This window comes from Phragmites australis, chromosome 7 (assembly GCF_958298935.1).
Source record: "Phragmites australis chromosome 7, lpPhrAust1.1, whole genome shotgun sequence".
NCBI classification, from domain to species: Eukaryota; Viridiplantae; Streptophyta; class Magnoliopsida; order Poales; family Poaceae; genus Phragmites; species Phragmites australis.
Window position 1 is genome coordinate 30,417,262 of NC_084927.1, and position 21,187 is coordinate 30,438,448.

At 49.7% G+C, this 21,187-nt stretch overlaps 1 protein-coding gene across 5 annotated transcripts; it reads right to left on the reverse strand.

Moving 5' to 3' along the window:
• Positions 1-16,554: 16,554 nt before the first annotated feature.
• Positions 16,555-20,722, reverse strand: LOC133924683 (uncharacterized). Of its 5 annotated transcripts, none has more exons than XM_062370337.1 (11): positions 20,413-20,722; positions 19,801-20,120; positions 19,555-19,689; positions 19,338-19,471; positions 18,602-18,874; positions 18,382-18,512; positions 17,594-17,711; positions 17,435-17,531; positions 17,272-17,340; positions 17,026-17,103; positions 16,555-16,839 (listed from the first exon to the last, which is right to left on the reverse strand). In XM_062370337.1, the coding sequence occupies exons 2-8, from the start codon at positions 20,069-20,071 to the stop codon at positions 17,511-17,513; spliced, it is 1,083 nt and encodes a 360-aa protein (XP_062226321.1). In that variant the 5' UTR covers positions 20,072-20,120; positions 20,413-20,722; the 3' UTR covers positions 16,555-16,839; positions 17,026-17,103; positions 17,272-17,340; positions 17,435-17,510. The 5 variants fall into 5 exon arrangements, with proteins under 5 accessions (XP_062226321.1, XP_062226318.1, XP_062226317.1 ...); XM_062370334.1 differs by having other exon boundaries at positions 17,026-17,098; positions 19,801-20,136; XM_062370333.1 differs by having other exon boundaries at positions 19,801-20,136.
• Positions 20,723-21,187: the final 465 nt, after the last annotated feature.

The window sequence follows — 21,187 nt, forward strand, 5'->3', positions numbered from 1 at the left end:
AGTTACAAGAATATGTACATATCGGTATATGGAATACCGACAAGGTTATTATCGGTATTTCGAATATTGACAGCTTACGTGACACTGAGCTCGGGGATCTATCGGTATGCTAAATACCGACATGTCGTGAGCTCGGCTAAACGGGGTGCCATACAGGCTTTGCATATAGCGTAGATGTCTGTCAACATTCTGAATGCCGATAGGTGACGTGTTATGGCCTATCGATATGTGAAAAACCGATAGGTGCCATGTTAGTCCTCTCGGTATTTCGTGTGCCGACGGACCATTATATATTCCACGGCCATCGATTTCTCTCACACGCACGACCGTACACAAAGCAGGCTGCGACGAGCGGTGACGGCGAGCGTCGACGACGAGCGTCAACGACGAGCGGACGGCACGGGGAGGCGCGAGGCGTGAGGTAGCGTGCGGCGGGCGCCGATAAGTATTTGCTGTTACATATTCTTTACTATTCATATTTTTAATTCTGTAATCATAACTTTATCTTGCAGAATGGCGAGGAAGGGTCAGGGAATTGCGTACGATGCAACTTGAAGATGTAAGTTGCAGGCGTGGGTGGACGAGTGGGCGAACGCGGCTGCACACGTCCACGTCCCCAGCAAGCCTTACGACCATTGGGCGGAGGCCGTGTACTTACGCTGGTTCCACGAGGTGACGCAGGTTAGGTGTATCTGTAGGATCGAGAAAGCCGACTAGAGCGACGATGAATAGGCGGTTGTAAAAACTATCTATCAATTTAACCAATAAAGATGTGAAATTAAAATGATCGGTAACAACATATATAAAATCTCTAAACTCTATGTCTCAATAAAGTGACCAATTCTATATCTATGTCAAAGTTTGCAACCTAGGGTGACATATAAGCAATTATGATTCTAAAATATAAATTGCATGAAAGTAAATATCATAACATAAAAGTAAATAGCACGAGAGATGATACCTAAAGTTTACCTCATAGCATCGGTGATTTGCCGATCACCTCTAATACACGTTGAGGTAGGTTCAAGCCTTTAACTGCTCCTCTATCAAATATACAATTCTTATCGTGAGACGAGTCTCCCCATGAGCAACTTAATCTTGAGCTGATTAATCAAATGAACCACTTACTACATCAATTCCACTAGAGTTGCACTTTACCTCTCCACCAAGACGTGCATAAAGCCTCTCACAATCACCACCGTGACTCCTTTACAATCTTCTTTGAAGGGCTCAACGGTGCAACCACCTCTAAGCCATCTAGGAGTTGGCAACCTCTAAGAGTGACAAGCCAAGACGAACTTGACTCTCACCAAGTGCCTAAATCTCAATCAATAATGCAAATACACTTCATTCTTGCCTCACAACCCTCTCTATATGCAACACATGTATAAATGTGTGGGGAAGACTTTTCTTAACTCAAGTATGCTCAATGAGGGCAACAGCTCTTTTCCAAGGCACTGGACACAGGGTATTTATAGGCCACAACCCGAAATGTAGCTGTTGCACAAAGTCTCACTTCTCTGCGCATCTCGTGGTCAGACCGAAATACAACTAGTGGTCAGACCACCACTGGACAAACGGCACTAAAACTAGCTGTTACTAACTTTTCATGCCTCGAGCGGTCAGACCGTGAGCCTCGAATAGAGGTCCGAAACACTCTATTCTCTGGCAATCAAACTAGCAACACCTGACGGTCAGACCGACCACCTTGGCGGTCAGACCGCCACCCATCCTAGAGAGATGAAATTTCTCTGCAAGTTCCAGGAGTCTGACCGTAGGGGACCTAACAACTAGAGCCGCATACTCCCCAAAGTCTGGTCGATCGTGCGACAACAGCGATAGGCGCGGTGCATGTTGACCCCTGGCGACCGATACCCTCACTGGCCCTTGTGATAGGAGCGGTGCACATTGACATGGTCTGGCGTCGGGCGGTCTCGACCAAGAAGGCAAGATCACGCAGCTATGGTGCTACAGACAAGCCCTTCGGTACAGGTACCGGTGGGTGGCTGAGGAGGATCTGCAGGGTCTGCAGGTTCTGCGCTGGCGTCAGGGTCTCGTAATCAAGACGCTGGGCGCGGAGCGGCGATAAGTCGCAAGGTGGGGAGCCCCCGGCGTTTAGGCGGTACGATGGCCTAAGCGATGACGCCATTGTGGACTATGCTCTGTGTAGGGGCTCCTTAGGACGATGTTGTGGATGTGGGGTTTGTCTTGAAGCACCCACTTGACCAGTGCTAAGCTGATTTCCCTCTGGGCGTAAAGCCGGGGGTTCTCCATCGGCGTTTGAGGCATTTGGGCCGTGAGTGCCTCTGTCGATGACACAGGAACTGGGGGTCCCCGAGTCCCGAGGCCAGAACAGCAGAGAGCCATGTGACGCCCTCCCTTGGGGGATATCTCTCCAAGGTCTGAGAAGACCAGTTCCGGGAGAGGGTGCTCGGGGCCATGAATAGTGGTCCCCGAGTACCCGAGTTCCCCGATGACCCGAGAAGACCAAGTACCGGGAAGAGGGTGCTCGGGGCCATGCCCAGTAGTCCTCGAGCACCTAAGTTCCCCGATAACAAGAAAAGCTAGTTCCGGGAGAGAGTGCTCGGGGCCGTGAATAGTGGCCCCCGAGCACTCGGTTCCCCGAGGACCCGAACAACCAGTTCCGAAAGAGAGTGCTCGGGGCCGTGAACATTGGCCCCCGAGCACTTGGTTCCTTGAGGACCCGAACAGTCAGTTCCGGGAGAGAGTGCTTGGGGCCGTGAATAGTGGTCCTCGAGCACTTGGTTCCCCGAGAACCAAAAGAGGGCATATCTGGGAGAGAGTGCTCGGGGCTGCGAACAGTAGCCCCCGAGCACTCACAGTTCCCCGAGGGCCTGAGAAGTCCTTCGCCGGTGGTCCCCACAGAGGCCCAGCGGTGAGGTGTCAACTGATGAGAGGCCCGATGCTGCATTTATGAGGGTGCGTGGCCTGTCACTTCCAACCACTCCCCCCACGCCTATTGTCAGTCCCTGCCACAGACTGGTAGGGAGGCGTGGGGGCATTTAATGCACATGTCCCATCACACGTCATCCGGCGCGCCTCGGGATAACGTCACGGAGCTCGAGGCACACCTCCTGCCGCCCTGCTGTGTCAGGCCTGCTCTGATCGGGCAGGCACGTGGGGCTGCTCAGTGGCTGCCCGGTGGGCCCGCCCCGCAGTGCCCGTTGAAAAGCGGAATGATGACGAACAAGACCGGACAGGGGCGCGTTTTCAACCCTCCCTGTCACCTCGCGCAACAGCCCATGTTGGTTGTTTTCCATTTATGGTGCCTTGGAACTCGTGCCATCCTTTCTGAGCACGCTACCACCCCTTTCTGAGAACACAAGACACGAAACAGACAGAGAACACACAAGACAGAGGCTTAGATCAACCGAAGAACAAGGAGCACGAAGCTCTATACTTAGACAAATATTCTTGTAACCCAGCAGATCCTCAGAGAGACATTCTCAGAGCATTTATAGCATACACACAGGAGTAGGGTGTTACGCTCAGTGCGGCCCGAACCTGTCTAAAAATCCCCTGAGCATTTACTCCTTCCTGCATCTGATCATTCCACCTCCACCTGTATCTCATTTACTCCCATTTATTTCACCTACGAAGCGGGTTCAGAATCATCCATCCGGCCGAATCTCAAAGGGGGTCCCTCCAGATCCCCGCTTGAGGAGTTCACCCTTCGACAAGCTCCCACTGTATGGTCCACCATGTATACCTCACGTTGGATCATGGAGCTCTCGGACTCCGGCCTGATGTCCCATGCCTGGAGCACTCCGGGTTCATCCGGGTGATACCCTATGACGAACACATCGCGGCAGCCGGGGTCCTTGGAACGGGACTCAGCGGTTGCCGTGGATTCAACCATAGGTTGCCTGGTCAAGTTTTTTTTTTCAAACTTGTTGAAATGACGAAATGCACCCCCTACCCGTCACGCCAAATGTCGAGGGTAAATCCCTGACAATGATTCCGGGGTATGCTGAACAGTGGGTGTGTGGACAGTGTTTTAGGAAATAGGTGTGTGTGCGTGTGTTCGGTGGACTAAGGGACACAAGGAGTTATATAGGTTCGGGCCTTCCGGAGGATAATAGTCCTACATCCTGTGTGTGTTATGAAGGATCTTAGTTGATTACAGATGATGTTTTTCCTAGTTTCATGCCCCTCCCTTTGGAACAAGGCCTTCATCCCTTTATATAGTACAGAGGAGGAGCATTTACATGTGGGTCCAAATAGAAAGGCCTCTACTCATCCTGATATCTAATCCAGACCATCAATGCGGAGGACCAGATGTGCCCACTTGCTCTGAGGGCACCATACGTCTAGTTGTCGTGTGTCTAATGCCACAAGACAGGACAAGGTCCTTTTGTGCTAACTCCATCCACTTGTCTGGTCGGGCTGCTAATGACGTCCTATCCGCCGTGTGCCACCGTGTCAGTCCTACAAAGTTCTAACCTGCAGCATTTGGTGCTACGTGATGGGATAATGTCTTTCTGCACCGGCCCCATCCACTTGTTTGGTTGAGTTGCTGACAACGTCCCATCCGCCATATGCCGTCTCATTTAATGCTACGGGGTGGGACAATACCTAACTGTGCCATCCATAACTTCGTCCTTTGATGCTAGTGCCTGGGGAAAGAAAACACTTGAGTGGATATTAGCGACTGCGCTCTGGACAGGTTGCATCATATCTGGCCCTGCGACTAGTGAGACTGGTCGCGGGCGTAAGTGATGGTATAGGGAGACTAGTCGAGCGGGCGTTTAGACTGGTCGCTGTAGTCGCACGATCGATAAGGCTTTGGGGAGTGCACGGCTCTAGTTGTTAGGTCCCATGCGGAGCCCGTTAGTCAGGATACCCCTTTACTTAATACACTGACAGTAGGCCCCAAGCCACCCTTTGACCGTGGTTCGACCTGGTTGTGCCACTTGGGTAGACGTAGTCCGCCCCGGGAGTGGTCGTTCGATGTTGTCAGTTCCTAAAGCTTGACTTCAAATTCCGTGTCATGTGGGGAGGCTTAAGTGTCCTGAGAGAGAGAAAAAAAACAAGCGGGATGAGAGGAGAGACATTGATTGCAGCTGGACATGAGGGACTCTTGGCTCCATCAACGCGCCCTCTCGAGTTTTGAGCGTTGTGAATGCCGCATCGGTGTGGGTGCCACTGTGGGTTTTTAAAGACGAGTGTTTGATGGACTTCCAATCCGCCGCTTTGCCACACCTCCTCTCTTCAGGTCTTCCATTGCCTAGAGCCCATCTATTCTATCCTGTCTTGCGCTCCACTCCGTAGTGTAGGCAGACCCTCAGGCTATGGCGTGCTCCCTTCCTTCATCACCGGAGGGGTCGATGACCTTGGATGACTTGGCGGAGGTGGAGTTGCCTCCGCCTCCGGATCCGCATGCCGAGGCGTTTGCGGAGGTAGCTTTCATTTCGGATGTGCCTGCGAGGTTGGGGCTCGCGCTTGCGAGACTGGAGCCGGCGACCATCATGCTTCCGATCCTCCAAAGGAGGGCACCTTCTGCTGGTCCTTCTTATTCTCACGCTCGGGTGGATCCCTCATCCGAGGTCAACGATATTTCTGGTGATGAGGAGTGGATCGATTGGGACTGTCGGAGGGTGAACTCCTCAAGCAGGGATCCGGAGGGACCCCCTTTGAGATTCGGACGGGGGGATGATTCTGAATCTGTTTTGCGGGTGAAATAATTGGGGGTAAATGCGATGCAGGTGGAATGGAAGGATCGGATGCAGAAAGCAGTAAATGCTCAGGAGGTTTTTAGACAGGTTCGGGCCGCACTGAGCGTAATACCCTACTCCTGTGTGTATGCTATAAATGCTCTGAGAATGTCTCTCTGGGTGTTGCTGGGTTACAAGAATATTTGTCTAGTCTAGAGCTTCGTGCTCCTTGTTCTTCAGTGCTCGTCCGTCTTGTCGTGGGCTCGAGCTGGTCTGAAGTCATACTTCAACTAACTTGTCTTCTCCGAGGAGCCCGCCCCACCTTAAGTACCCGCCGGGGCGGTAGCGTGCCAAGAAAGGGAGGGCGCGAGTTTCATGGCTTCATAAATGGAAAGCAACCATCATGGGCTGCTGCGCGAAGTGACAGGAACGGTTGAAAACGCGCCCCCGTCTGGTCTTGTTCGTCATCATGCCGTTCTTCAACGGGCTCCGCGGAGAGGGCCCACCGGGCAGCCACCGAGCAGCCCGGCGTGCCCGCTCGGTCAGAGCGAGTCTGACACAGCATGGCGGCAGGCGGGGCGCCTTGGGCTTCGCGATGTTATCCCGAGGCGCACCGGATGTCCCACGATGGGACCCGTGCATTAAATGTCCCCACGCCTCCCTACCAGGTCGTGGCAGGGACCGACAGCAAGCGTGGAGGAGCAGTTGGAGATGACAGGCCACGCGCCCTCTTAAATGCAGCATCGGGCCTTTCACTGGTTGACACCTCACCGCTAGACCTCTGTGGGGGCATCGGCGAAGGACTTCTCAGGCCCTCGGGGAACCGAGTGCTCGGGGGCCACTATTCACAGCCCCGAGCACTCTCCTGGATATGCCCTTTCTTGGTCCTCGGGGAACTGAGTGCTCAGGGGCCACTGCTGGCGGCCCCGAGCACTCTCTCAGGAACTGACTGTTCGGGTCCTCAGGGAACCGAGTGCTCGAGGGCCACTGTTCATGGCCCCGAGCACTCTCTCCAGGAATTGACTTCCCTTGGGTCATCGGGATACTCGGGTGCTCGGGGGCCACTGTTCGCGGACCCGAGCTCCCTCTTCCCGGTACTCGGCTTGTCTTGTCGTCGGGGGACTTGAGTGCTCGGGGCCACTGTTCGCAGCCCCGAGCACTCTCTTCCCGGCACTTGGTCTTCTCGGATCATCGGGGAACTCGGGTACTCGAGGACCACTGTTCATGGCCCCGAGCACCCTCTCCCGAGACTTAGTCCTCTCGCACCTCGGGGAGATAATCCCTGCGGGAGGGCGCCACGTGGCAACCTGCTGATCTGGCCTCGGGACTCGAGGACCCTGGTTCCTGTGTCACTGACAGGGACCTTCTGGAGAAGGAGATCGATGAAGAGGAAGCATTGGAGATGAAGAGGAAGAGAGTCCTTCAGGGCGCGCCGGGGTCGGTCATCAACTCCAAAGGGATCTTTGCCTCGGCCTCCCTCCCTGGCCCTTATGCAGGTCATCACCCGATTCCTGGAGCAGTGAGCTGCCGCCCCAGGGAAGAGTATAAGAGGTTTCTTGACTCGTTTGGAGGTAGGTAGAGATGAGAGTCTGGCGGACTCTTTCTGTCAACTTCGCTTTAGTTACTTGAGCCAGGGAGGATAGGGCAGGCTTGTGCCAAGATAGTTGGTCCGTTTGGATGTAACTAGTCGGTTTGTAATCCTTTCTTTTTATGATTGGAAAATATTGAGGTTTCATGACGCCCATCCTTGTCCCCTCTTGCTTGTTAGTCAGGTTATTAGGGTGTAGAACGGATCATAGCTTGACAAACCCGTCGGTGGTGACCAACGTTTGGCCCGAGTGAGGGTGTGTGGCTTTGTTTGTTTGGTGGATCCCGTAATGGCCATTAAGTGTGGTTGCACGCTGTGGTCGAAGAATTAGCCTGTCGGGAGCCTGTAGCTGGTCGAGGAGTCCTGCAAAACAGGGAGTCTATTTTTTTGAATTTTAGAACTTATAGGTCGTATTCCACGCTCGTCCGAAAGGCCTTGCAAAAATAGAGAAATAGGCCCATCTTCGAGCGACCCTACACATAGAACTTGTGCAACAGGGAGATATTCTAGGAGTCTGCGCGGACCCGGGCCGAGTGGCACTGCAAGCGACGCTGCCCGAGTTCGACGCCCAGGGTCTGGTCGACCGCCCAGGGAGCCAGAACCCCGGGACTATCCAGATTCGCGAGATAGATGAGGAGATGAGCGGCACGCAGATTCCTAGATTATATAACTAGTGGTAACTTGGACCCACATGTAACGTGATTGGAGCGAGTTTACGGGTTCACGGGCATGGGTATGCCTTTTTCTTGCCCGCGACCTTTTGCCCATCGGGTTTAAGATCAAACCCGTATCCATACCCGTGGGCAAGCATTGAAACCCAAACCCGCACCCGTCGGGTTTCTTACCCGCGGGCACGCGGGTAATCTCTACCCGTTGCCATCTTTACTCATAATATCGAGCCCCCAGAGAGCGAAAGGCCAAAAGAGTGGTATGATTTGCAGTGCCTGGGCTGGTAGGTTGGTATTTTGATCATGGTACTGACACGACTCGCACTGTTTCACTAGCTCATAGGCATTTTGGAGGGCAGTGGGCCACTAAAATTCTTGTTGGAATGCTTTTTCGACCAGGGGCGATACGAAGCGTGGCTACCACATATGCCTCCGTGGATATCAGAGAGCACTGTGCTCCCCTCTTCCCGAGTGATGCATTTCAGTAAAAGGCCGTTGCTCCCTCGAAGGTAGAGGAGTCCCTCTACCAGGGAGTATCTGCGGGCTTACCGCAAGACCTTTTCTGCTGACTCATCATTGTCAGCGGCTACTCGATTATGAAGGTAGTCCAAGATTTGATCCATCAAGATCATACCCGAATTGAGCAGGACGACCACATGATGGCCGCCCGAGACTGATGGCACCGAGGAAGGTGTTGCCTCTAAAGGTGTTGCCTCGGGTGCTCCGTTTTCGAGCAGAGAATCCCCTTCACCTTGGTCTGAGACCATGGTGGATGGTCGTGAGAGTCTTTCTTCAAAGACTCCGACCGGGACAGGTTAACGAGAAGAAATTAGACGGGCCAGCTCATCGGCTGGGAAATTGTCCTTGCTAGGGACGTGTTTGACCTCAAAGCCGATGAAGCATCGCTTTAGTCTTCACACTTCAGCGAGGTATGCCACCATCGTCGGGTCAGAGAACTAAAACTCCTTTTGTACCTAGTTCACGACTAGAAGCTAGTCCCCTATCGCCAACAATCCTTTAATCCCAAGTGTGGAGGCTGCTTGCATTCCGGACACGAGGCCCTCATATTCAGCAGTGTTATTAGTTGCTGGAAAATATAATTGAACTACTTACTTGAGGATGTCGCTAGTGGGTGAGGTTAGAACCACTCCTGCCGTAGCTCCCTTCAGTGTGAACGACCTGTCAAAGTACATAGTACAGTGCTCATCTGCCTCTAGTCGTGGTACCAGCTTGAACTCGACGGACGACAACTTGGCTACAAAATCGGCCAGAGCCTGGGACTTGATAAAAGTTCGGGGGGTGGGGGGGGTGAACTGGAGGTCGAATCCACCGAGCTCTACTGCCCATTTTTTCGCTCTTCCTGTCGTATCTCTGTTATGGAGAACTTCCCTAACTGGGAATGAGAAAATCATCTTAATTTTGTGAGCTCGCGAGAGGCTATTAGGATGGCGTATAGCAGTTTCTGAGCCTATGGGTATCGAGACTTCACGTCGTGTAGGACCTCGCTGACGTAATATACTGGTCGCTAGAGGCCGTCTTACTCGATGACCATGACCGCGCTTGCGACCTGAGGTGTTGAGTCAACATAGAGCAAGTGCTCCTCAGCGAGCCGAGGCGCGGTTAGTATGGGAGGGGAGGGGAGGTACCTTTTGAGTTCTTGGAATGCTGTTTCTGCCTTTAGTGTCCACTGGAAGAGGTCGTTTTTCTTTAGGAGTTTGAAGAGTGGCAATCCTCTTTCTCCTAGCCTCGAGATGAACCTGCTCAGAGCAGTAATGCATCATGTTACGTTCTGAACCTCTTTTAACGTGGACGGGGATTGCATCTAGTCAATTGCCCTGATCTTGTCAGGGTTTGCCTATATCCCCCGCTAGGATACGAGGAATCGAGCAACTTCCCTAACAGAACTCTGAATGTACACTTCTCCGGGTTCAGCTTTATGCGGAAGTTTTGGAGATTATCAAATGTTTCTTGGAGATCTGCGATTAGGTCTTTCTTGGTTTTGCTTTTGACGACCACATTATCTACGTATGCCTTGATATTTCTTCCGAGCTAGGGTCGGAGGACGAGTTGAATACACCGTTGGTAAGTGGCACCGTCGCTTTTTGAACCGAAAGGCATTTTTACATACCAAAGGACTCCAAAGGGAGTGACAAAAGCTATTTTTTCCTCATCTTCCCTATACATACTAATTTGATGGTACCCTGACCGTGCATCTAAGAAACATAATAGATCACTGCTGGCAGTTGAGTCAACCAACCGATCAATTCGGGGAAGTGGGAAAAGATCCTTTGAGCATGCCTTGTTGAGGTTGATGAAGTCGACGCACATTCTCCACTCACCTTTGTGCTTCCGAACCATGATTGGGTTAGCCAGCCATTCTGGGTACTGCACCTCCCGTACGAAGCCTACTTCGAGGAGCTTGTTGGTCTCTTGACGAAGTGCTTCCTTTTGATCGGCTGCGAATCCACGCGCTTTCTGCTTTACTGGTTGTGCTTTTAGTCGCATAGACAGCTTGTGCTTGATCACACCCTTGGGACTCCAGGCATATCAGACAGACAACATGAAAAGACATCCGCATTCACCCGGAGGAAGGTGATGAGCCCTAGTTCCTATTTGGGGTCCAGGGCAACCCCTATCTGGACCGACCTGGTTGGGTTGGTGTCATCCAGACTCACTGCTTTGATCTGATCGTCAGGGCTGGTGACGATATGGACTTTCTCCGGCCGCTTGCTCGGTTTCGTGGTCAAGGGATGCGACCCGTGAGTCAGTTTGACCATGTCAAGGCTCCTCTTGTCGCAGTGCGGGGCTGTCTTGGTGCTGCCAATAATGGTGATGGCACCTGTTGGCCCAGGGATTTTGATCGACTGGTATGTGTAGTGGGTAATGGCCATAAACTGGGCCATCATTGGTCAGCCTAGGATCGCGTTATATACGGTCCCGAAGTCAGCCACATCAAAAAGGACTCTTTCGGTCCTGATGTTGTCCGGCGAGCCGAAGGCGGGCAACTCGATTTGCCCCAGTGGCTTGGCCGAGGAGCCCGGAGTGATCCCGAAGAAAGGTGGGGATGTCCTCAATGAGCTTCTCGAAATCTGCAGGGTGTCTAGTGCGTCGGCGAAGAGGAGGTTGATCGAGCTTCCGCTGTCGACGAGCACACGGCCCAGGAAGATGTTCTGCACCGTGGGTTTGACCACGATGGGGTAGCGACCAGGGCGTCGGACCCAAGTGGGGTGGTCGGCCTGGCTGAAAGTGAGCGGGACATTTGACCACTTCAAGCACGGGCTTGGGGTCTGACATTGTCGCCCACATCTCCTGGACCACCGACTTGTATTCCCTATTAGATGAGTATGTCGCGGTGCCTCTGAAGATATGAAAGACCATATGATCAGCCTAGTGGTACCCTAGTGCCAACTGGTTGGGGGCAGCCCTGTCCTTATTTTCATCGCCGTGCTTGTACTTGCGCTCTCCGAGCTCCTGGTCGATGATGCTTCGCACGACCTTGCATTCGGTCAGGTCATGGGCATTCGTACGGTGGATCGGGCAGTAGCCCTGACCCATTTTCCGTCTTTCTTTTCAAAGCACCGACGTGTTAGGCCTATTTGCTCGACTGCCAAGACTTCAGGAGGTTCGGCCTTGCACTTGCTCTTCTTGTCCTTCCGGTCGACCCCTTTGGCAGGAGCGGGCTGTTCGGACACAGGTGTCGATCTGTTGCTCCCGGGCCTCGGCGGCCTGCGCGCACTTCTCCATGAGCTCGAAGAGCTCGATTGTGCTTCGGATTACCTAGGTGGCCAGCTTCTCGACCATTTTTTGGTCTTTGACCCTCTGTTTAAATGCTATGATAATGGATTCTCCCGTGATTCTTGGAATGGTATTCCGGCGTTCAATGAAACGTCGGATGAAGTCTTGCAATGACTCTCCTTATCGTTGTCGGATCTGATACAGGTCATCCTCGACCCCTGGTTGGGCGTAAGTCCTCTGGAAGTTAGCGATGAGCTGGTCGCATAGATCCTCCCAAGAGTAAACCGAACCGCGGTAGAGGTTCATCAGCCAAGATCAGGCAGAACTGGTCAGGGCAGTAGGGAAATAGTTGGCCATGACCTTCCCATAGCCTCCTGTAGCTTGTACCATGGTGGTGTAGATCTGCAAGAATTCTTCTGGGTTGGTCGAACCGTCATACTTCTCGGCTAGGACCGGCCGGAACTTGTCCAGCCAGCGCACTTCACGTGACCTGACAGACAGGGCGTTACACCCTGTCCCGTAATGGGGAGCCACTCATTGTTGAGCGGCGGCACGCACCTGAGGAGAGAGATGGCGGTCTCGTGGTCCCAATGAAGGGGTGGAGTAGTCCGATGCCTCCTTGAAGCAGGAAGGCATGCGGTAGGGCTGCTTGCCCTTTTCCTGCTCATGTCGAGCCCTGTCCTCTTGCTCTCTAGTGGCCACCTGGCCCTGGATCACGCTCCAGAGGTCATGTTGGCGCAGAGAGTTACGCAGGTCGGAGGGTTGGCTGTCCTGATGTGGAGGTGGTTTGTGAGTACTCCCCGTGGTTGGGGGAGTAGGGGACCTATTCCGCCATGGGCCCTGTTGTGACCCTTGGCGATCGAGACCCTCACCGCCCTTGCGATAGGCATGGTGCATGTTGACGTGGTCTGGTGCCGGGCGATCTCGACCAAGAGGGCAAGATCATGCAGCCATGGTGCCACAGACGAGCCCTCCGGTACAGGTACCGGTGGGTGGCTGAGGAGGATCCGCAGGGTCTACAGGTTCTGCGCCTACGTCATGGTCTCATAATCAGGATGCTAGGTGCAGAGCAGCGATAAGTTACGAGGTGGGGAGTCCCCGGCATTTAGGCAGTACGATGGCCTAGACGACGGAGCCATCGTGGACTTTGCTCTGTGTAAGGGCTCCTCATGACGATGCTGGGGATGTGGGGGTTGTCTTGAAGCACCCACCTGACCAGTGCTAGGCTGGTTTCCCTCTGGGCGTAAAGCTGGGGGTTTGCCACCAGCGTTTGAGGCGTTTGGGCCTTCAGTGCCTCCCATTGTATGGTCCGCAATGTACACCTTGTGTTGGGTCTCGGAGCTCTCAGACTCCAGCTCTGTGTCCCATGCCTGGAGCACTCCGAGTTCATCTGGGTAATACCCTATGATGAACACCTCGCAGCGGCTGAGGTCCTCGGAACGGGATTCAGCGGTTGCCGTGGATTCGGTCATGGGTTGTCTGGTCAAGTTTTTTTTAAACTTGCTGAAAGAACAAAACGCGCCCCCTACCTAACGCACCAAATGTCGAGGGTAAATTCCTGACAGTGATTCCGGGGTATGCTAGACAGTGGGCACGTGGACGGTGTTTTAGGAAACGGGTGTGTGTTTGTGTTCGGTGGACTAAGGGACACAAGAAGTTATACAAGTTCGGGGCTCCCGGAAGATAATAGCCCTACGTCCTATGTGTGTTATGAAGGATCTCAGTTGATTACAGATGGTGTTTTTTCCTAGTTTCCTGCCCTTTCCTTTGGAACGAGGCCCTCATCCCTTTATATAGTAGGGAGGAGGAGCATTTACATGTTGGTCCAAACAGAAAGATCTCTACACATCCTAATATCTAATTCAGACTATCATTGCAGAGGATCAGGCGTGCCCACTCCTTTTGTGCCGACTCCATCCACTTGCCTGGTCGAGCTGCTGATGACGTCTGATTCGCCGTGCGTCATCGTGCCAGTCCTATAAAATTTTATCTCATAGCATTTAATGCTACGAGATAAGATAGAGTCTTTCTATGTCAGCTCCCTTCACTTATTTAGTCGGGCTGATTCGAGGATTGAAGAGTAAATCACAAAGATTTATATCTGCATGGTAGTCAACTTCGAGTTTTGTTCCTGCCTTCTTGGTATACTATGTGGCACCCCGATACGGACACTGCAGATCATTTTTATCTACCGAGAACAGAAGAACCACTTATGCCATCACATGTAAGTTGTCCTGTTTTAGGCTGGGTGGTGTCTTCAAGTGTGTCGCTGCCGTGCCAGAAATAGAAATGATCTATTTGGACACAAAGATAATCCAACACATGTTGAATGCGCCTCAGCATTCGACATATGATTTGACATGACGTGTATGCTGATTTGGATAACTGTAGGCACTAAGTGTGAGGGATATCCGGGAGAGGGAGGCAGTGCCACAGTGGGTAGGGGTGCTGCAGAGGAGTTAAGAGAAGGAGATGACGGCATGTGTTAGTTGACTAGCAGCTTTGGTGTTTTCGCTATTGCTACATTTCTTCTGTTTATTAACCTTTTGTTATTCCAAGTGAGTAGGCTAGTAGCAATTTGGTGGTAAGACTGGTGGTGACTTGGTCGAGAGACCAGGATTCTAAGGATTGAATGCATCAGGAATTTAGTAATTGAGTGGTAACTTTCACAAAATTGTGGGAATACCTGTAATCTGTTATTATGATAAGTGCTTCCGCTGAGTGTAATGCAGCATGGTTAGGCATGATTACTTTGACTTGTCAAATGGTGGTAAATGCATATCAACTGTGCATCAAAGCTGTGTTGTTCACATTTTAGGAAAGCACTGAAGTACCTAGCATGATAGGTTGCTCTTGTGTGACAATGTAGTCAACCGAATGCCATTTTTATTTCTTGCTAAAGATTCTAGTGTAAGAGATTTGCTGGCATGCGACAAAGTTGCCAATGGGATCATAATGGCATGTAATGTGGAAGCTAACCTTGCATTGTGGATCTCGCAAAAAAATACCATCAACCGATGCTGTTTAGATTCATACACTTTCATCTAAATATTTGAAAATCCATGATCAACGGTGACTGAATTTCATGATTGTTGTTGCAGGTTCATTTGGGAGGTGTAAGATGCAAAGGCTTTTGAGAAAGCTGCGTTTGCTCTGAAGGTGGGTGAGATAAGAGATGTAGTTGATACAGAGAGTCGGGTGCATATCATCAAGAGGACTGGCTGATTGCGCTGCGACCTCCTATGTCAACCCATATACGCTGGAAACTGGATTGCCTTAAAGAAGTTCCATGGTTTCTTGCTTTATTGATGAACTTGTGGATGTACTCTCTCGTGATCTTGAGAATTGGGATGTTTTACTTCTGTAACTTTTTGCGTGAGACATCTAGTTTGGAATGGTGCTCACGGCAAGATGGAATCATAGTGTGTGTGAGTATGACAGGATGTTATGTCGATTATGCCTGTGTCATTCTACACTCCAGGGTTTTGCATTTTTTTCATTGCATGTCGAATCGAAACGCAGTGACAAGTTCGTAGTTTCCTCAAGCGAGACGGACTTGCTGCTGTAGAACTTGTAGTGCAGGTAGTATCAATTGGTTAGTGTGATGTGAAGAGTGACCGGGCGTATGGTGTACGTTCGTGCGGTCCGTATCAAAACGGCAGCAACGATCCCAGATGCATCAAGTCACTCGACGCCGTCTCAACGATCACACTCAAGCATTAACCGACACGGTAGACGATCACAAGCCCCATGACGATGCATGCCCATCAGCAGCAGCCGGCGCCGGCCACCGGCTCGGGAGCAGCACGACCTGCGGGACGGTGCGGCCGAAGTGCCATCTAAAGGTGTTCAAATGGGCTGGCATGAGGCACAGTATTTTTTGGCCCAGCCCCAAACATGGCATGGTCTGGTGGGGAACGGGTTGGATCGGCACACACCACGGTCCGTTTAATTTTTTATTTTTATAAAAATATATATAATTTGTTTAAAACTAATATCATATATGAATTGTGATGTAGTGGTAGTATATTTTACTTCTAAGCACAAGATCACAGGTTTGATTCTAGATAATATCTATTTTTTCAATTTTTGACGTGATAATGGGCTAATGGAAAAAAAAACTTATCGACCTGCCGTGCCATGCCAGGTGGCCCAGTTGGCCACGTCACCGAACGAACTCTTTCATATGGCCCGGGACGAGAACCGCCGTGGATGCAAAGCCCATAACAGACCGCCGTCTGCCAGCCACGATACCCCGAAGAGCAAACTGCAGCACCTCAAACCCCTCTCGCCGTACATCGCGAGATCCTCTGCCGCCAAGCTGAGACTCCACCATCATCTCTGTTCTCTCTTCGCCGAGTTCCGTCAAAGAGATTCCTGACGCCGCCGCGGCCTCGCCCCTCGACGAGAGGCGAAACCCGAACCCAACATGGCGTGTCCCTGTCGATCCAGGGCCCAATCACAGAGCCGATCGCACGAAACTACCACTTCAGCAAAACCAACGCGGCAACACTTGGACCCCGCAACGTCCCGCCCTTGCCGCCACGCGCCTCCCTATCTTCTCTTCTCCCCTTCTCCGGCCCCCTCGAGTCCCAGGAGTCAGGAGGTCTGCTCATACTTGGAAGAACTCTTCCCAGACAGGATTAGTTCAGGAGGCTGAGATATTTCATTGTTTTAAAAAAGATGGCTCTAATTCACCTATAAGCCAAGGAATACCGGTGGCGGCTGCTAATGCTAGGGCATATAACGACAGCTCTCACGGTGGGTGGACGCTAGCACGAGACGGAAGGAATCTCGTCCAATGGCATTATGGCACTCGAGGTAGGAACAAGTTTTCAGTGGCATCATGCATTTGCGTCACAGATAAAGAATTCTCATTTTTGCCGAATAAAATCAACCTGAACCATTAATTACTACCGCAATCATCATAACCACAGTGCTCATGAAAAAATGAGCAAGATCATAGAAAGGCCACGAGATGGTCTAATGACCAGTGAATATGTTCCTCCAACCAAACCATTCCGCAAGACGGTACTGAGTTGCATGCCTCATTCAAAATGCTAGATGCACAAATAGATCGAGGCCAAAAAGAAGAGTATGCACTCAGTTCGTCAGTTTGACTGGATACAGTAACTTGTCCAGCACCTCATGGAGTCATCCGCGCTGAGCTAACCTAAAATTCCAAATATATTTGTCAATTTCATTGAATTAACTTATCAAGGAACTTATGAGCCTATGAAATAAAGACACGGCAGTGGAAGGTTCCTAAGATTGTTTTGTGGGCTTGACCATTCTTTACTTACCACATGTGAGTGCTTATCACGCAAAATTAAATCACTGTAAGTGGTCGAGGACTTACCCGCTCAGATTGATCACAGAATCTAACAGGCAAGGTGATTCCTTTACCACTACGTCCGACGAGATCAATAACTCTAAGCTACAAGATACAAAAGAGTACAAGTATCTGTATCAGTACTTATTTTCAATCATAAATACCAAGCTCTAAGTTTTTATACTGTAAATAGGTTCAAATAGTATCAGTACTTATTTTCAATCATAAATACCAAGTTCTACGTTTTTAAATTGTAAATGAGTCCAAAAGTACCTTGAGATCTACAGTGTAGCTTGAATTTTGCAGGAATGCCCAACCAAGCGATAGAAAGTAATCTTCCAGCTGCCAATTAAGTTTGACCATGTTTAGAAACACCGAACCAAGAGAGATACAATATATAAATGAAAATGACATATAAGATTAGGATTGTTTTCACCTGAGGTAAAGAAGGAGCATGAACATGCTGGTCATCAAATGAACAAATTACATCTCCATCTCTAATCCCTAGAGCCTCAGCAGGAGCCATATGAAACCTAGAGAGATCAAATGAGTCAAGATAGCACCGAGCACCGACAAATGTACAAAAGGGTCATACCTTGTCTACGATGAAACCAGTGTCAATGCCATAGTCACGTCTGAGCCTATCATGAAGCGACAGTTCCAGCAGCTGTATTGTCCTTACGCCCAACCCATGTAGGGGGCGAGCAATACGACTGAAAGATGTTTGGATTTAGCCAAACAACAATTATATTGAACTACGAACAGCTTAGTAAGACCACATCTTTCTATTTTAAGTAATACATTGACTCAGATATATTAGGTTAGTCCAAAAAGAATAGTAGTAGATCTAGTGATGTTGTAAGAATACAGAACTAATTCTAGTACAATATCATTTCATGTGCTAGATTTTGTGACTACAAGGAGCATCACCTCCAATAGATGTTCAGTAAATCTCATATAGTTGTTCTTGCCCTGAACCTAACAGAATAACAGTGCAACTTGTCCCAAGTTTTAGCATACTAATCTCATATAGTTGTTCTTGCCTTGAACCTAACAGGAATACAGAATAACAGTGCAACTTGTCCAAGGCTCCGATAGGTGGAGCCAAACTTGTCTAGGCAAGCAAGCAAGGAATGGCAGAAAACTGCTGCCAGTTTTTCTATGTACTACCCAAATGCGTTGCTGCCACCCCACCTTGGACGACACCAATAATTTTTGTGGGTTCCACCTCTCAAATTCAATAAATATAATAACATATTTTTTACTAAATAGAGATTAGTTGAGTTCATCAGCACTGCAGCAATGGAAGTTAATAAACCTAAAAATAATCTACACTTCAATGCATGTACATAGGATTATGATGAAAAGGTTAACAGTACAGACCCAAAATTTGACCACATTTTACAGCATGTGATGATTGTGGAGATTGAGAGAACAGCAGGGTATGGACTACAGCTGAATGCCATCCCTCTGACGCTACCATTGTAGTCAACCACAGGTCCTCCAGTGCCCTTCTGCATCATTAAATAAGCAATTTTAGCTAAAATACATTATAAGAACATAGTAATACAATTACTACTGAACATAGTAAAACAATTACTACCTCTGGTATTTCACCGTTAAGGAAGACGTAATAGTTTCGCCCTAGATAGTTCGATTCTTCAAGGTATTTAACTTCCCCAAGTCTAGCCATGAGTGTTGACTCTTCGTCTCTAGCCAATGCTAAGACTTTCATGCCATATTGTGGGCAAGATCCAATAGAAGGGAGCAGCAAAGGAACGGGCACCTGGATCTCTACTAGAGCAAGATCGTAATGATCATTGAAGAATACGAGCTCTCCTTCCAAAATGGTACTATCAGGCAAGCCAATAGATAGCTGAAAAGATGGGGTTTTGAGTAGACATGATTAAGTTGTCCGAAATGTTCAAAGGGCCGAAATAAGTGTTGGTCAAAAAAGTCATCACCACTAAAACATGAAGTAAGGCACATTTGAACAATAGTAAAACATAAAGATAATCAGATTTTAAACCATCGAAGGAACACTTGCAGAATCGACATCACAGACAGATGGGACGTTACATGTGGAGGGTCTCAATGATAAAAGATAGCCGGTACATCTGCAGCTTGAATTAAAAATAGTCTCTACAATATCTTCTACATTTTATACAAATGTATGAACTGTGGGGCGTATCAATTGTGTGGCACACCAACTGATCACTGTGGGTAGAAAATGTATTTGTGAAAAGGACAGCTTATACTGCAGCTCAATCGTTGATTGACTCAAATGAATATGACAGCTAGCAAAATACAATTTAACACCACAAGCTTTAACTATTTACCTTGGGCTTGGGATCAAGCAATTTACCCCTCTTGCAAACGACTGCAGAACAAGTCGCTACTATAGCGCGCGTCTTCACCTTGTCCTCCCATTGTTGAATGACGATGCCAGAACATTGTTGTATCTTCACTCCATCTGGAAAACACGAACATGAATGTTACTATTACGACGAATTTATTAAGTGTGCTTAGCTATAAGCTCATCAAACAATTTGATACCATGCCCGATGGAGGACACGCTAACAATGGAGGGTGCCACACTCAAAACTATTTCCTTGTCCATTGGGCTCTGCACGGCGTCCCTGGTGTATGGATCCTTGGGACCCCTCATGGTAGGAAGATAATTACGAGGATCTAAAGAATTATGTCAAAGTTAGGGTTTCTGAGGGATGCAAGTTATATACGATATATCATTCTAAAACAGGACCAATCCGATGTACAGTAAGAAGAAATTCAGAAGGTAACCTTTTGCAAGAATCATGCCGATCTTTCTGCAATTCTTGCTCCACTTCACTACATCCCTCGCCGTGCCCGACGTGGGGAATGCTGGGAAGGGAATACGGGGCGGCGGGGTGTTGACGGGGTCAGCTGATGAGGCACTGGAACCCTCTCCCGCAGCCGACGTCTTCCCCCCCTGCTTCTTCTGCTGGGTTCCCACCATCTCCTCCGTTCCCCCCGCTGCTCCTGTTTCTTCTTGTTTTGCCTTCTTCGGATTCGGGCCCATCCGACCCTTCATCCGGGTCACCGTCCTCTTCTGCGACTGAACTTCAGATCCCTCTTCAAATCTATGACGAGCGGGGGCTGGGGTAAGGTGCGAACTGTTAGGATTTGCCTCTAAATTAGATTTAAATTAGGAATAATTAGAGTTCGTTTAGATTACGAATTAGGTTTCAAATCCGTTTCCGTTTTTTTATCTCTAGTAAATCACGGGTATAAATATAAACCCGATCCCTCTATTGTATTCATCCCGAAAATCAACAAAAAAATCGTGCGTTCATCGCGTTCACACCCTAAACCGAGAGAAATCCTTCAAATCCGAGCATTTAAATCCCAACAATCGGTATCAGAGCCTCATACTTTCGATTGCTGTCGATTCCTCTCCGTTTTCATCAGAGTTCTTGCCGATTTCCCCGGATTTGTCGCCGTCGCCTCCGACGGATCTCACCGCCCACCGCCGATCGAGCGCCACTCCACGCCGTCGGGCCTCCGTACACAGGATCCCGGCCTCTCTTCACCGTTTCCGTCGCCTCTTCTCGCCCCCTGTCGCCGCCCCTCACCGGCCGCCATCACCCGAACCCTAATGGATCGATTTTTGGTCGGTTGGGCCGAAGGGGAGGTGAGGAGTTCTTCGGTCGACTCAACGGCTCCAGCTCGGTTTCGGCTTGGGTTTCTGCTACAGTAACAAATTCAACTCGGTTTCTTCCGGTTTTCAAGGTTTTACTGTTTTTCAGCCGGTTCTTCGCGTTTATCAGCACAAAGTATATTTTTGGACCGTTTTTACCGGCTAGGTCTGTTTTCCGGCTGGTTTCTCTACAGTTCTGACTGTTCCGTTTGCTACTGGATTTCAGATATTAGATCCTTACTTAGATTACTGTCTTATCCATATTTTTCGTTACTATATTACTTGATATTGCGAAGTTTGATGGCAAAATCTGTTTCTCAATTTGACAAGTTCAGATAAAAGCCGTTCTCATATAACTTGGTATAAGGAAGGCATTGCAAGCTAAACCAGCAGATGATAAATGGAAAGATTTTGATGTAAAAGCACTCTTCACCATTTAGCTTAATTTGTCTATAGATATTTTACGTGAAGTTCTTCACGAAAAGACTGCTACAAAATTGTGGCAGAAAT

Bases quoted from the DNA above. Each gene is read 5' to 3' on its own strand.
- LOC133924683 (XM_062370337.1), bottom strand. From the start codon at position 20,071: ATGAAGGGTCGGATGGGCCCGAATCCGAAGAAGGCAAAACAAGAAGAA. The intron at 18,875-19,337 runs GTAAATAGTTAA...CCATCTTTTCAG, and splicing joins TGCTTGATCCCAAGCCCAAG to CTATCTATTGGCTTGCCTGA. The intron at 17,712-18,381 runs GTCTGTACTGTT...AACATCTTTCAG, and splicing joins AAAATGTGGTCAAATTTTGG to TCGTATTGCTCGCCCCCTAC.